Source organism: Cupressus sempervirens, chromosome 10 (assembly GCF_028749045.1).
Source record: "Cupressus sempervirens isolate cs-2001-9-10 chromosome 10, ASM2874904v1, whole genome shotgun sequence".
Taxonomy (NCBI): domain Eukaryota; kingdom Viridiplantae; phylum Streptophyta; class Pinopsida; order Cupressales; family Cupressaceae; genus Cupressus; species Cupressus sempervirens.
Genome location: NC_143127.1, coordinates 572,556,020 through 572,571,485, shown reverse-complemented (window position 1 = coordinate 572,571,485; position 15,466 = coordinate 572,556,020). Strand labels below are relative to the sequence as shown.

At 38.6% G+C, this 15,466-nt stretch overlaps 1 protein-coding gene across 3 annotated transcripts in view; it reads left to right on the top strand.

Annotated features, from left to right (window-relative positions):
- Window positions 1–15,466, top strand: part of LOC149535170 (Haloacid dehalogenase-like hydrolase (HAD) superfamily protein) — a 284,147-nt gene that overhangs the window by 86,073 nt on the left and 182,608 nt on the right. For 2 of the 3 annotated variants that reach the window (XR_016356974.1, XM_089804450.1), the window contains exon 2: window positions 2,575–2,657. Coding sequence is in view for 2 of the 3 variants with exons in the window: in XM_089804450.1 (XP_089660576.1) it covers window positions 2,575–2,657 (83 nt within the window). In the remaining variant the exon portion in view is untranslated. Of the gene's footprint in view, window positions 1–2; window positions 114–2,574; window positions 2,658–15,466 lie in introns of all 3 variants that reach the window. The other variant, XM_089804449.1, reaches the window with a different exon arrangement.

Genomic DNA, 15,466 nt, shown 5'->3' with positions numbered 1-15,466 from the left:
AGGACCAAAGCAAGGAAATGCATATGATGCACTTTTGTTGGATGCTGGAGGGACACTTTTGCAAACAGTACAGCCTGTTGAAGAGACATATGCAATAGTTGGATCAAAACATGGTCATATAGTTTCACTTGTTAGAAGTTTCAGAAATTAAATTATTTCTAGCATTTACATATACTTTATTCTACCAGTACTTGATTCCTTTACGGTTAAGTTTTAACATGTTTTCTCCCTGCAAGTTCTTTTACTCTTTGTAAGTTATATGAAAGTATTTTGACATGATATAACTAATAGTTCATAACCCAGAAAACCTTTTAATAGAAATTTTTAAAATGTGATCCCTGTGGTTTATATTGATCTTACACACTTTGTCTGCAAATTATACCCTAGTTTGTATAAATAATGATTATAAATACTGCTAGGTCTAGAATCCCACGAGCATTGAAGTATAGTCAGAGAGTGTACAATGAATTTATACAGCATTTTTTGGTCACATTTTTTTAAAATTCCATTAAGCAAGAAAACCAGAATGCTTGGACTTTTGGCTACTAAATTTGAAGGGTTTAACGCAGGCAGCACTTCCTGTTCACCAAAATATATTTCCAGCCTACTGGTAAGAGTTCTCTATTAAGATCAGAATAATTCAAACAAACCAAATTACAGGGGATTAATTTTAAAAGAGAGTGCTATTTCTGCTATTAAAAGTAACAAAATAAATAAACTTCCATGCCAATGGGATTGGAAATTAGATAGTTTACTCCAGGGAAAATCCAACACAGAGCCATGTTAGTCAATTCCAGCAGATCACTAAGAATCTCAACTCTGATCATCTCTTCATAAACCAGTACCACCACTCTTGTAGATATCTTATCTTACCTTATTAATATGAGGAATAGGATCCCTCTTATTATCCCAACCAAGAAGCATCTAGCTAGTATGATGCCCAATATGAGAACCATACAGTTGGCAATTAGTGTTCTAAGATTTCTCTTATTAACTTTATCAGTACCCTCATCCACTATTTGTTCAATTGCATTAAATATATCAAGGATTTGTTGTGCCTAAGGCTTGATTGCATGCAACTTCTCTATAAGAGACTACGAAGTTGTCACATTTGCCTCATCTCCTTCAACTTCCTTCAGGTGAGTTTGTAGGGTTTGAAATTTTGTTTCCTTTGCCTTCGTAGATTTCCGCACCTTAATAAGAGTGCTTATGAGCTACCTTCACTTCGCATAATTTCTAACTAGATCTTTCCTAAAGTATAGGTCCTTAAGAGTTTTTTGTTTGTTCTCAGCATCTCTTAACAGATCAATCCTTTTTGCAATGACATCCTTGTAGTTATGTTTCAATATTAATCGGTCTGTGGTACACTCACTGATCCAGATGGACCTCTTCCAGTAAAATTTTTAAAACAGATTCAAGCAACAGAAGCAGCAAACTAAAATGCTCACCTTCAGAGGAAATGAACTTTGAGTATTTCCATACAACAGAATCTTGTCTTATTCATGTCTTCTTTTGATGGAAGTTGTGGAAACAACAGCTATCAGAACAGTTTGTTTCATCCCAGGGTGCCTACAGATGTCTCAATTAAGGCTAAGCCAACTCAACAATGTATAGTAGCCATAAATCTTTACATTTAAGGTAGTTGATTAATTCACTGGTTAATGCTATCAATGAAAATGCATTTATTGCTTGATCAGTTCTGGTATAGCTGTCAAATAGCATTAGTTTTCAGTTGGATCAGAGTATATGTCAAACAATATGATCAATAAGCTTATCTACTGAAAATAGTCATATTTTGTAATTTTCAGAACATCAAATGTCAACAATAAGGAGACTGGTCAAGAACAGAAAATTTTGATTAAACAAAGGATGTCATTCAAATTTAGGTAACTTAATTATTTCTCCAACAGTCTATAATGTCAGCATGCAATTTTCACTTGAGCCCCGTCTCTGAGATTGTGTCCTCATTTGTTAAAGTAGACAGAAGTTTGACTTGTGTTGGTGATTTTTATGTAGTGACTTGACAAGTACTTGTATGCACCAAGTGGGGTTGGCTCGCTCAGTAGCAAACCAATAACTATGTTGATTATGAGTTTAAATAGCCATACTTGCTGTAAATGTTCAGAAATCCATACTAAATGTAATGATGATGTCAGTATGAGGTTTTAAATAGAAAATGATGACGTGTTTCTCTTTTTGAGTCTAATTTCTGTATGTTTTTGCATATTTGGTTTAAGATGTTCATGGTCACTTTCCAGTGAAAACTTGTCCATTCACATGTGAATATGTATCAAAGACGATTGTTTGCATTTGGTTGAGTATGTTAGTAAATAAATTTCTGTTTCCTACTAATATTGACATTGTTTGGCAGTTTTTCAATGTTTACTTCTTCACCAGTGAGATGGAAATCAAGGCTTGATATGTTGAGCATACTATAGTATTGATAAGTTAATTCTGTAGATATGGTCATTTGCTATTGACAAATGTTTGAGAAAACTAGCAAGATTAAAATTGATTTTTTAAATATAAATTTTAATAATAATTGATATGTTGAGGGTCAATCAAAATTTTCAGGGGTAAAGGCATCTTCTAGTGAAATTAAAAAAGGTTTCAAAAAGGCATTTGCTGAACCATGGCCAGAAAGACTACGCTACCAGGTTGGTCATTATTCATTTACTAAAACTAAATCAAACATGACCACCTTTATTATTCAACAGTTAAATAGTTGTAAATTTTTGTCTTGTGAAGCCTTAATATGTTCGAAAATTACAAATTGAAAAATAACACTATGTAGATGATCTTTCTTCTTTTATATATTTAAATAGGATCCTAACTCTTTAATCTATGCTGAAACTTTGCTCATGGTTGGCTGTCTTTTTCATAACAATTGATCTAAGCTAGGTGTGCAATGACCAACTATTTCAAGAACATAGAAAAATATATTCATTTCAATACATTAAAATCAAAATATAGTCTCTTTATCTGCGGGCTTGGCTCTGACATCAATTATTGAACTTGATAATCTCTTACAATATTTTAATTATTTTTCTAAAATACAATGGGACTATTGGATGACCATAACAGTAGAAGTCTTTTGGGGAAAAAGTTGGCAAGATAAAAGTATAAAAAAATTTGAAAAAAGGGAAAAAATCAGATTTAAAAAATAGGTAAAAATTTGAAGAAAATGAGACAAAAAGTACTTTAAAAATAAAAATTATGGGTATTCCCACAGCATAGAGATATAGAGAGAGCAGATAAAGTAGAGTTCCACAAATGAATTCTAGAAAGTTGGGTTTTGTTGTTTATATTTGTAAAAATCTGAGATCAAATATTAGCCAAGCAAATTAAGTTACTGAGACCAAAATTTATCAGACAACAATCCAGCTACTGTTATAAGTTTAGTAACATACGGAGCCATTTTGAAGTGATCCAAGACTTCCATTGTCATTGAGGCAAGGAGTTTTGTAGGGGTAGTTCTATATTTAAGAAAGATTGTCAGATTAGAATCAACATTGGCAATGCTTTATATTCCATAATGGCAATCGGAAAGTTTTTTATATGAACAGAATTCAACAAAAGACTTTGAAGTAAAAGATTAGTCTACTGGTTTTGGCAATGCCTAGCTTGCAGCTACTATTTTAGGTGAAGACAAATGTTAATGATTATGTGTTGTACGCTGTTTTATTACAAGCATGTCAATTTGTTTGTTATCATTCAGATTTATTCACGGTGCAGTTTGGATGTATTGCTCATATAATGGATTGTTTGTCTTCCTTCGAGAAAAAAGTAAACATTTTTTATAAATAAAAAATCGTATAAAAACATGTAACAAACTATATAAACCTAATTGTATTATGAATTATTTTTAATTTTTAGGTTATTAGGTAACTACTAATACATATCAATAGTCTATAATAGTGTAAATCATAAAACTAATTTATAACCTTAATTATAAACTATAGGGGTTTACACCTTCCCTATCAAACTGCCATCTATAACAGTACATAATAGTTATAATTTTGAAATCACTGTATAATACCAGTTATATACTTGTTTGCATAAAAATCCATGGGACTGGGCGTGCAGAGAGCTTGGGTCATGTCAAAGTGGTAATTTAGAGCAGTTTTGTTTGTTGCTTTGATTCTATCTCACATGCCCCCCATGATTTAGGATGCTTGAGGTCCTTTTTGCTAATTCTGATTTTTTATTTGCCAAAGTCTGATTTTTTTTTCGTTTTTCTGATTTTTTGGAGTTTTTTGTGTTTATTTTTTTAATCTTTGTATTTTTGAATGATACTAAGCTATGCAAAATAAAAAAAATGCTGAAAAGACTAATAAAAGAAACCATAATGCCAAAGAATGGAATAAATTATTTTTATTTGATTTGTAAATTTTGCAAATATACCTGTACCAGGAAATGTGCAGGTCAGAAACTAATAGCAGCAAATGATTTGTAACCAACTGTATTGCAAAAATTTGATCTCTTACCTGTGACGTACTGTAGATAGTTCCAGTCTGACCCCTTTGATCTAATTACTGCTGGGATGAGTTACACATCCAGCTAGGAAAGCTTGAAAGCACTGCTGTAGCTGTATGCCTACAGATGAAATGCTTTATTTCTTGCAATTGACTGTTTCTTGGCCTTTTGTGGACTGTAACTTCTTATGCTTTCCCAATATCAGAAGCTCTTCTAAACTGATTGGGCTTTTTCCTTGTCTAACATCCAAGTTGGGAAGGTGTTGATAAAACCTGCAACAGCAAGGTCTAGGTGTCTAGAAACAAGTCTGCTCTCCACAAACACCAATATATAATTTTGATGAACAATCTTTGCCCTTTTCAATCTGATCTAGTAAAACTCATCTAGATGCTGATGCCTAAACAAAACCAATATTGTTTTGTGCTGTATCCTATTGCCTGGAGAGTTGGCGCTATGTCCAACTTGTACAAGCTAATGTAATGTTCCCAAGGTGAACTCAGCCTGAAAGTGATCTTGGTCCAAAGGAAAACTTGATCTGAAAGGAAACTCAGTCCGAAGGGGGATCTCGATCTGAAGGGGAACTCGGTCCGAAGGGGACCTTGATCTGAAGGCAATTGCTCTGATACCACTGTAATGTTCCAAAGCTGAACTCAGCTTGAAAGCGATCTCAATTTGAAGGAAAACTTGATCCGAAGGGAAACTCAGTCCGAAGGGGGAAATTGATCCGAAGGGGATCTCGATCTGAAGGGGATCTCGGTCCGAAAGGAAACTCAATCCGAAGGGGACCTTGATCCGAAGGCAATTGCTCTGATACCACTATAATGTTCCGTTTAATGTGTGTGCCGGATAACCAGTCATGAAACACTTAATGGCCGTACAGAAACGGTAGTACGGATGGAAGGAATGACCGTACGGTGTCTAGGGAACTATATGGTGGACAATTGCTATGATGAGTGTAGCAGAAGGTCATGCAACTGGCCGTACAGATGGAGGGAAGACAGTTTGTACGATAGGTGAGGGGTGGTTGTATGAATGATGCAGCTGGTTGTATGACAGGTAGGAGTGATAGGCCGTACAGTATCTAGCCTTGGGTCATATGGTTGAGAGGATTGGCATATAGTTAGGCCGTACAGGGAGTAGCAGGAAGCCGTATGGTAGTCGTGGGGTGGCCGTATGGTATGGATAGGAGGATGTATAGTGAGTGATTATGGCAGTGAGGGATGTAGAGACATTTAGCAACACCGATTGAAATGCAAATGTAATTATATTGAACACAATGACTTGCAGAAAACAAGAGATCAACTAGATACACACTTGCACCTAATAATAGTGGTAATTCATATAGAAATGATGCTCTGATTTGCCAGAGTCGAGCCAAGAAGTACACAAACGGAATAGGGTGAGAATTGAATCCCACTGAAACCGCACAAGCCAGATAGGGAAGATCTTTTACTTCCGAAATGGCGACAATCCCAAACTCCAACTGGAATTCATAGAATAAAGAAATCATCCAAATCACATACCTACAACTACCTACAAGCCATGTTTAAATACCCATTGGGGAAAACCTTTCCAAGGGTGTATAAAGATAGTCGACGACAACACTGTTTACAATACAGGTAAAGGAAATGAATGCATACAGACAATGAACACGAACAACAGAATTATATTCGCAATAGTAGATGAATGATGATTTACAATGATCCCAGACGGGATATAAATACTACTGCTGAACCTTCCCGAAGGAGTCCGTCGGCCACAATTATTTTATCCGTTACAAACTATTTACCGCCGGACCGTCGGCTACAGAATACCGAAACACCGCCGGACCGTCGGCTACAGAAACACTGCCGGACCGTCGGCTACAAAACACCGCCGGACCGTCCAGTCGGCTAACACCATCCCCCCCAAAAAAAACAGTCGTCTCCTAACGACTCACAAAATTAGGAGACAACCTACAGACTACAGAAAAATCTAGAGAGAAGGAGGCGTCCCAAAGGTGTGGTGCTGGTGACGTAACTCATACACCTGTTCTGTTCTGATGCGGAGATCTGTCTGGATCTGAGAGTTGACTTCGACGACCTCCTTGAGAAGAAGTGCCGCATCCATGGCATGCGTCCTGGCTAACTTCATCTCGTGCTCAGCCGCATCCTTATCTCGAACCGCTGCCTCTGTACTTTGCTTAGCCAAGTCCTCCTGCGCCGCGGCTGCCAAATCTGCCAGTAGTGCTGCTCGCTCTGTGGCCCATGCTGCCTGCTGGGCGGCCAAGTCGGTGGCTAGTTGCTGTCTAGCCTCAGTCTCTGCTGCCAATGATCGCTCTACTGCAACCCTGTTCGCCTCCGCACGCTGACGACCGTAGTAAACATCTTTGTATAGTCCCACAACCTCATGTGCCAGCTTCATCATAGGAGTGTCAATGGGTCCCAATTCCGGCTCCGTGGCCCAATCGGCCAGCATCTCAGCTGTCTCCGTTGCCGGCCAGCCCCTGTCTAAAAAGCAAGTCTCGAATCGCCGAGGACAAATCCCACGGATATATGCTCTGATCAAGTGCCACTCCCTCCGCCGAGTCAGGGCTTGAATTGCCACATCGTGGCCCTTCTTCAATGCAGATTTCATAGTCTTGAGGTAATCTCGACACCTATCCTCGTCTGACCCATAGTCTTCCTTGGCGAAGGCCTCCAATGACCATTCTGCATCACTGTTTCCCTCCTCGTCAGCGGGAGCCATGCCCACATCCGGTGCCGCCGCCTGTGATGTTGGCGCAACCACGCCATGTGGCATTCCCTCCTCCTGAATCTGAGGCCGGGGTTCCGCTGGCCATGTTTCTGAATGCCTAGGAGACTGAATGGAGGGACCCCGCTTCGTCGGAGTGAGTCGGAACTGCTGCCTCAGAAACTCACTAGCTCTATCCATCACCTCCGGTTGGTCGACCCGCGCAAGCTCCATATTCATCTTCTGTACTGGCTGGGCTGACTCGGCCTCTGCTAAAAAGGATGATGAAACGGTGACCACTGCATCATAATCAATGACCTCCAACCGAACCTGCAGCTTAGACTGTGGTAGTGGTGGCTGTGCGACAGTGACATCCGTTGGTGCAACTGGAATCACCTCCGCTACAGCCGTCGGCAGTGGCTCGGCAACTATCTGTGGGACAGTATCCAATATTGTGTGCGGAACCACCTCCGCCACTGTCCGTGGGACATCTACCTCCGCTGGAGGAGTCATAAGAACCGGGGCATGGCGCTGACCAAAGGCCGGAATGACCGTCGAAGAGGTAGTCAAGTGCGCTGAAGTTGACAGTTGAGGCGGGGTAAAGAATGTAGGCCCACCACCTGCTGTCTCTCCGTCAACTTCAGCCGATGTGCTCTCCTCTTCTTCCATAGATTTAGCCCCGTCACTCATCGAAGTGCCCTCCCGTCCGCTATCTGTTTCTCCGGAAAGGGCCAATTCGCGGAGTACTTTCTTGTGTCCAACAGCTGACCCTCTTGTATCCAGGTGTCGCCAGTAGAATATGGGAGGCTCCCCGTCTGCCAACTTGCCCCGTGGAGGAGCCTCAAAGCCATCCATTGGGATCTGGTTAGTTGCTGCCTCTAAAAACAACCCGATGGCATGGTGCGGCATAAAAAATGTTCGGTGCTGAAGCGTCATGAATTCTTCCATTCTGTCGGCAAGCACTGAGGCTCAATCATAGACCACTCCCTGCATGATACCATTCATAAACACAATCTGTGGCAGTGCGATATCTGAAGCTCGAGTGGCACCTGTCAACCTACTCTTGATGACGTCCATGATACAACGCCAATGCCCCTCTCGAATAAAGTCCCTGCGAAGCCCTCTGCACCTTGTCCCCTGAACTACTGCCTCCTTCTCCATGGGTGTAAGGTCCCTGCATACTAGGGCTATCCAATGCTCCTTCCGTTCCTGTGACAGTTTATGATTCTTTATTTCCACTTTCTTCCCGCCGGGGCCAGGGATGCCGAAGACCCTGGTGAAATCTCTCGGTTTAAAGGACACCGTCATCCGCTGCTTTTTGTACAAGAATGTACTTGTTCTGCTCTGGACACTATATGTCTCTATCATGGTGCGCAATACTGATTCAAACATCCGAATGGAAAAGATGGGAAGCTGAATAGCCCAATGTACCTGTGCCCGCATCAAAATCTGTTTAATTTGGTCTGCCTCCGGGGTCTCCTGCCACCACTTACGGCATTCGCTTCCACTAAGACTCTCAAACTGGATGGTGAGATAAGTGAGTTCTTCCTTGGTCTTCTGTTTCTTGCTACTGGAACCGGAGGGGCCTGCAACTCGAATTCCCGATGCCAAAACTCTTGAAGTCTTCTCCATATTTGCTGCCAACTGACTCTTCCACGACTTCCGCTTGCCCGCTGACTCCATGCCAAAAATGGTTTATTCTTCCTATTATCGGCTTCTTAAATTTCCCACGGAGACATTCTGACTGACGGCGGAGGTTGAAGTTTCTCCTGCAGCGATTCTCTTTTCTATTCGTGGCATTGAAGTTTCTCCTGCGGCCGCAGTCTTCTGAAGCCTCAATGGTGGTTACGAGGGCATCCGTCCCAGAAAGTTTGAAGTTATTACTTATTGACGAAGAGAATATTGGGAATAGAATGCTGCAAGATATGGGTTGGCAAGAAAGCTCCGGTCTACAGTAGGAAGAACTGATCTTGGTATTCAGGTACAACGCAAGATTGATTCTCGGTCCGAGAGTCACCCTGGAGATAGTTATGCAATAGTTGTACATAAGAAGGTTCTAGGCAGATTTCATCGAATTATGCATGTAGGAAAGTGGTGCCCGCTCGGCTTTTCACGGCATATGCAGGGGAACTAAACAGGTTTAATGGAGATATTGACGCCTCAAAGCTCCAGTCCAGAAATGCGTCGACAGACGGAAGAAGTTCCTTTTAGTCTCACAAGGTAGCTCTGTCAATACCACAGTCCCACATAGGAGCAGAGGTTTTAATACCGAAATGAAGTTCTTCCATCACCAACGCCGCGGAAATTGTTTATTGTGCGGAAGACGGTTATGCGACGGCAAACTTCCGCGGGAGTCTCTCGCCTGCGGACCCGCGGGGCTTTAAGTGCCCGCGGGACCTTCAGTCCGCGGGCCTTCCTTCCCGCGGGACTTCCAGTCCGCGGGGTCTGTGGGGCCCGTGGGACTCTCAGGCCGCGGAACGAACTTTTTTTATTTTTCTATTTTTTTTTATTTTTTATTTTTTATTTTTTATTTTTTTTTATTTTTTCAAATAACAGGAGTACCTGGGGCATCTTTGGACGCCGCCGCCGCCAGAGAGTGTTGTGCTGACGACAAGGCAGGATTCAAGGACGGCGAGAACTTCCTTACACGATATAGTTTCAACTTGGACCCGTTAATCGGTTGAGCTATCTCTTGTCCGTCCAAGGTTACCAATTTCATTGCCCCAGTGTCGCCAATTTCTCGGATTTGATACGGTCCAACCCATCGCACTTTGAATTTGCTCGGCTTGATTTCATTACGGCCGTCATACTTCAGAACTAACTGTCCCGAAATGTTTACCGTACAGGTAAAGGAAATGAACGCATACAGACAATGAACACGAACAGCAGAATTATATTCGCAATAGTAGATGAATGATGATTTACAATGATCCCAGACGGGATATAAATACTACCGCCGAACCTTCCCGAAGGAGTTCGTCAGCCACAATTATTTTATCCGTTACAAACTATTTACCGCCGGACCGTCGGCTACAGAATACCGAAACACCGCCGGACCGTCGGCTACAGAAACACCGCCGGACCGTCCAGTCGGCTAACAAACACTTCCAATGGAAACAAAAAAAAAAGGAGGTCCGAGATATATTAAATCAATCACAACCACAAATACAAATAATAACTTGGGCCCCGTATTAATTAATTCAAGTAACTAATGAAAGGTCCTTTTATTATATTATTTAAATTATGGGACCAATTAAATAATTAATTTAATGAAATGATTACATTCAAATTTGGGGACATGACAGCTAAGATTGTCATCGCACCAAAAGATCAACCTTTCAATGCCGAATACAACTACTAGACTTATACAAGACATGAGACGGTTCAACCATGTCATGAATCCCAAGGGGAACGTTGGTGGTAAGTCCAACAATGTAAGAGCCTTGTTGGCTCACTCTTAGATAATGCTGAAGAAATTGTTCTTTTACTTTGCAAGTTTTATTACGATAATAGAAAAGCTTCTATTATTAGTTAATGGTTATCTATTTTTAATCTATTGTAAATATTAGAATGTTTCTAATATTAGTTAGTTTGTAGTTATTTGTTAACTTTCTTTAGCTTTCTTTTAGCTAGAATAGAATATTTCTATTCTTTATGATTGTTTCCTAAGGAACATCATTTTATTCTTTTGTATATATTGACTTCTCGGTCTCTATTAATATTAAGAAAATATTTACCAATTACTTCATAATATGGTATCAGAGCCAACACTCTAAGTTTTTTCGAAATTAATTATAATTTCTTAGTTGAAATTATCTATCTTTTATTTTCGAAATTATTTTCATACGTATTTGCTTCCAAATCCTCTGGTTTGATTAGGGTTTTCTGCAAAAAAATATGCCATTTTGTTTGACTCCCACGATTTTTTCCAGTTAGCAACTCGTGCTCTTCTATCTGCAACTAGTGTGACTAAATCCTCTAAAAATCAAGTGTTATTCTTTACTGTTCACATGGAGGTTTGTTGGGTGCCATTTCTTTGCAACTCGCGCCTAGATTTTTCTGCCACTTGCATGCAAGTTTCTCTGAAAATCGTGCGTTTGTTTTGTTGCCTTTTTTTCCATTTTTTTAAACAAAGTGTTTGTTTTTTGCCTATTTGGAGGTCTAGGTTTTTTACAAACCTTTGTTGTTTATTCACGCCGAGATTCTACAATTTTCTTTGCGAATCTACCATTTTTCTAACTTTTTTGCAACTAGGGCCATTTTTGTTCAAAACCCTAAATTTTTGTACTAGATCAAAATATTTACATATTCTTGGTGGGTTTTTCAAGAGCTCAATTGGGTTGTCATCTAATTTTTCTGGGTGCCTTAATTTTTGTGCCTCATTTTTTGAGCCAGCAAATCTAGAATCTAACAACATATCCTTTTTGGGTTTTTCGAGCTCTCTTTTGGGTACCTCTTCATTTTTTTTGGGTTCTTCCGCTTTTTTGCCTCGAAGTACATTCCTCCATAGATTTTCACGCTTTTTAAATTTTCACTAAAAAGTGCGCTATGGCATCTTTAACTAATATTTTGTTCGAGGGAAATCAAAAGTTCAATGGTCTCAGTTATGGCACATGGAAACAACGAATGGTAACCGTCTTCAAATATTGCGACAACAATACAGTGGTTTTGGATACAACTCAACGTACTCAAGCTGGCCTTGATCTGAGCAACCTGGTTCGCAACCCATAGTGAACAGTGCAGAGCACTCTGAGCAGACAAAATCTTCCTTTTACGCTTTTTGACAGCTTCGTGCTCTAGATAGATTAACCATTAAGGGAGGATATTACGATAATAGATAAGATTCTATTATTAGTTAATGGTTATCTATTTGTAATCTATTTTAAATATTAGAATGTTTCTAATATTAGTTAGTGTGTAGTTATCTGTTAACTTTCTTTAGCTTTCTTTTAGCTAGAATAGAATATTTCTATTCTTTACGATCTTTTTCTTAGGAAACATCATTTTATTCAATTGTATATATTGACCTCTCAGTCTTTGTTAATACTGAACATATATTTTCCAATTACTCTGTAATAGGTTTTATACTTTTTTGTGTTTTGAGATATATGATTTTTTGGAATTTCTAGACTATATAAATGCTCAAACAAATAATATGAAAATGAAACTACTAATATTACCTCCATAAATCCATGAATTGCAATTATAACATTTGCAATTATTACAAACAATAGCTAACAAGGAACCTGTAATTGTTGTTGGTGTCTAATATATAACAGTCAGAACAAATAAATGTCCACATCAAACTCCAATAATTGCAGCTCTATGAAGAACATTGCTAGTAGATGCATCATGCTTCCTTGTAAAACCTCAAATACAACCTTGATAAGAAAAACATTGCTCCAACAAAACCCCACGTTGCCCTCTTAGAGTGGCCGCTCATTGTAGAATCCAGTAGCAGACCAAAAATGCCTAATTGCAGTCCACATGCGCCTTCAAAGCAACAATATTTTGTACAGAAATGTAGGCTAAGATAATGGCGTCCAAACCAGTGATAAACTGCAACAGATTAATAGATGAATTCAGTACATTTCAGCACCAGATTGTCAAGCTCGAATGCAGAAACAATTCTCAGAATCAGAGCACAATTCACTGTTTATTTCAACAACTCAAAGTACCAAAAAAATGGAGGAATCAGTTGTCTCCAAGTTGCTAACACTCAAACCCTCAAGAACTCCCAAAATTCATAAAATGCAAAATGACAAACGATGGTTCGATTTGCAAGAAGGAAGCCTTGTTATAATTAAAAATGAATTGTAGCTTCTTCCACACACCAAACACTCGAGAGCTTCATTGATACACTTTTCACTCAAATGGCTTTTGCTTTATGCTTAGGCACAATTTTGAATAGTATAATTTATTAATTTCCTTTGGCTCCAAAAATGACCTTTTCATCAATATCATGATATTCTGACACACAAGGCCATTGTTTCTTGTGCCCATGATTTCAAACTTTTCAATCCGGTTTCAATGAGCTATGACACTAAGGTGGCCAATATTCAATACTAGCAAAAATAGCACATCAATGTATTTAATTAAATAGTAATCATAATTCATCTGTGTTGCAAAAATGATTGAAGAAGCATCATAATCAAAATCTAACAATACATGAGTGATCCCGGTGAAAAAAGACGATGAACGAACCTGATGAGGTAACTTACTAGAAATAGACACTCCCTCCAAGATTCTTGGAGCCAAAACCAGAAGCCAAAAAAAAAAACTAAGAGCATCAGTTAACTCCTCTAACTCATTTGAGCTCATGAGAACCATCTTTTGACTTACTATAAATAGAATTCCCTCAAAATGGAGTCAAAAATCACCATTGGCTACTGGAGACCCTTATAACTCCACAACAAAGTCCTCTAAACACTAGTATTAGCCTACAAGGACCCAATGGTAGACTGAATCTAACAAATCTGCCGCAACTGAAAAATGGGGAGATTGCAAAGTTCAAACAATCCCTCCCTTAGTGTTACCTGTGGAGATTCAAATCCTCTCTTGATATAAGGTCATCTCTCATGCTAAGCTTGCAAAGTAACACCATGAAATAAGTTCAAAGTTCCTTCTTAATTGTGGACTTCACTCAATTTTATGATGTGGTGTGCTGGTTGTCACAAAAGAGACTTGGCTACTCATTCGAGGGATATCAACTCTTGAACTTCTAAAGATTTGGCTCTATAATGTGCAATGAAAATATAGTACAACTTTTCCAGTTTAGCTCCAACTTAAAATTCTAACCTCTATTTCTACTTCTACGTCTACTATGAATGCAAAGAATCATGGATGAACTCAAACTCTACTAGATGTAGCTTAATCAACTCCACCAACCTAGTGCAAGCTTCTAAGGAACTATCTAATGGATTTCACATCACTATCGACCCTTTCCAACCCATCAATAGATGCAAACTAAGATTGAACATTAATTGAAGTTAAGTGCTCAATCATTGACTTACCACAAAAGGCACTTCTACCATTAGCAAGAGGCTAGTAGCTCCAATTCGTCGAGTTATTCAAGTAAACATCCACAAAAAATTCCATTCAACTGACTATTTTTAAACAACATGAAATGAAATCCTAAACTAAGTGAGGAAATATGGATCACCATGCAATGATACAAACTTGATCACAACAATTCACCATGCAAGACAAAAATGAAAAATAGCTAAGTTGGTTCGAATGCGGGTTCAAAATTCGATCAAAATTTTTTTTGGGCTATGTTCGGGTTTGTCCGTACAAGAATTATTTCTTTAATTATATATGTGTGTGTGTGTGTGTGTGTGTGTGTACATATGTAAAAATATGCTGCAGGAAATAAGTTCATAGACCACTATATGAAGTGCGGGTGTGTTGTAGGGTTGGGTTAGTTGGATAATAAATCAAATTATATTTAAACCTAAAAAATCCCTTTTCAAAACAATAAAAGCACTAAAAAGTCAAACTTTTTTGGTTGCACACCCAAATTTGCTCCAAATTTGCAGTCATTCCTCCCTGACTCTTCCGTCTGTTAAAGTATAGCTTCAGTAGAAGTGAAGTACATGTTATCTTAAGTATATGAATATGTGATCATCATATATATATATATATATACATTCTTACTGTTATGCAGTTTGTAATGGTAATCATATACTCATGATAACCTTTGTTATGTTACACACACACATAGACACACACACACACATAGAGATATATATACTTACTCATTGTTATATTGGGTGGTGTTAATTAAGTATCGGCTGCCTTAACTAATTCAGATTCATGGCACTGTAGGGCCATGACTCTATGTGGCCCTTGGGCCACGCAAGAGTCATGTTCCTACAGGGTCATGAGCTTTTTCATACAAATATAAATAGATGACCGATCGTGGGTTATAGACATCAATCACAATTGGTAATGCCTTATATCATCTGTGATCTGGTCTTCTATAAAGTGAATCTAACTTTTAGAACTAAATTATATTATTTATATATATTACAGATCCAAATACAGAATACCTTTGAGCATTCTTATAAATAGTTAAATTGTCATATATCAATTGAATTCAGACCATTGTATTTCATACTAAAAGAATATTTGCTTTTCCTATTAGAGATCCTATTAACTTTTACATGGTATTAGAGCCATCCTGATAGAGAAATTCAATCTTAGAATTGTTAAACATTAGATTCTAAATATCTTCAACTCAAAATGGTGAATCACGTAAGAATAGAGGATAGACTTG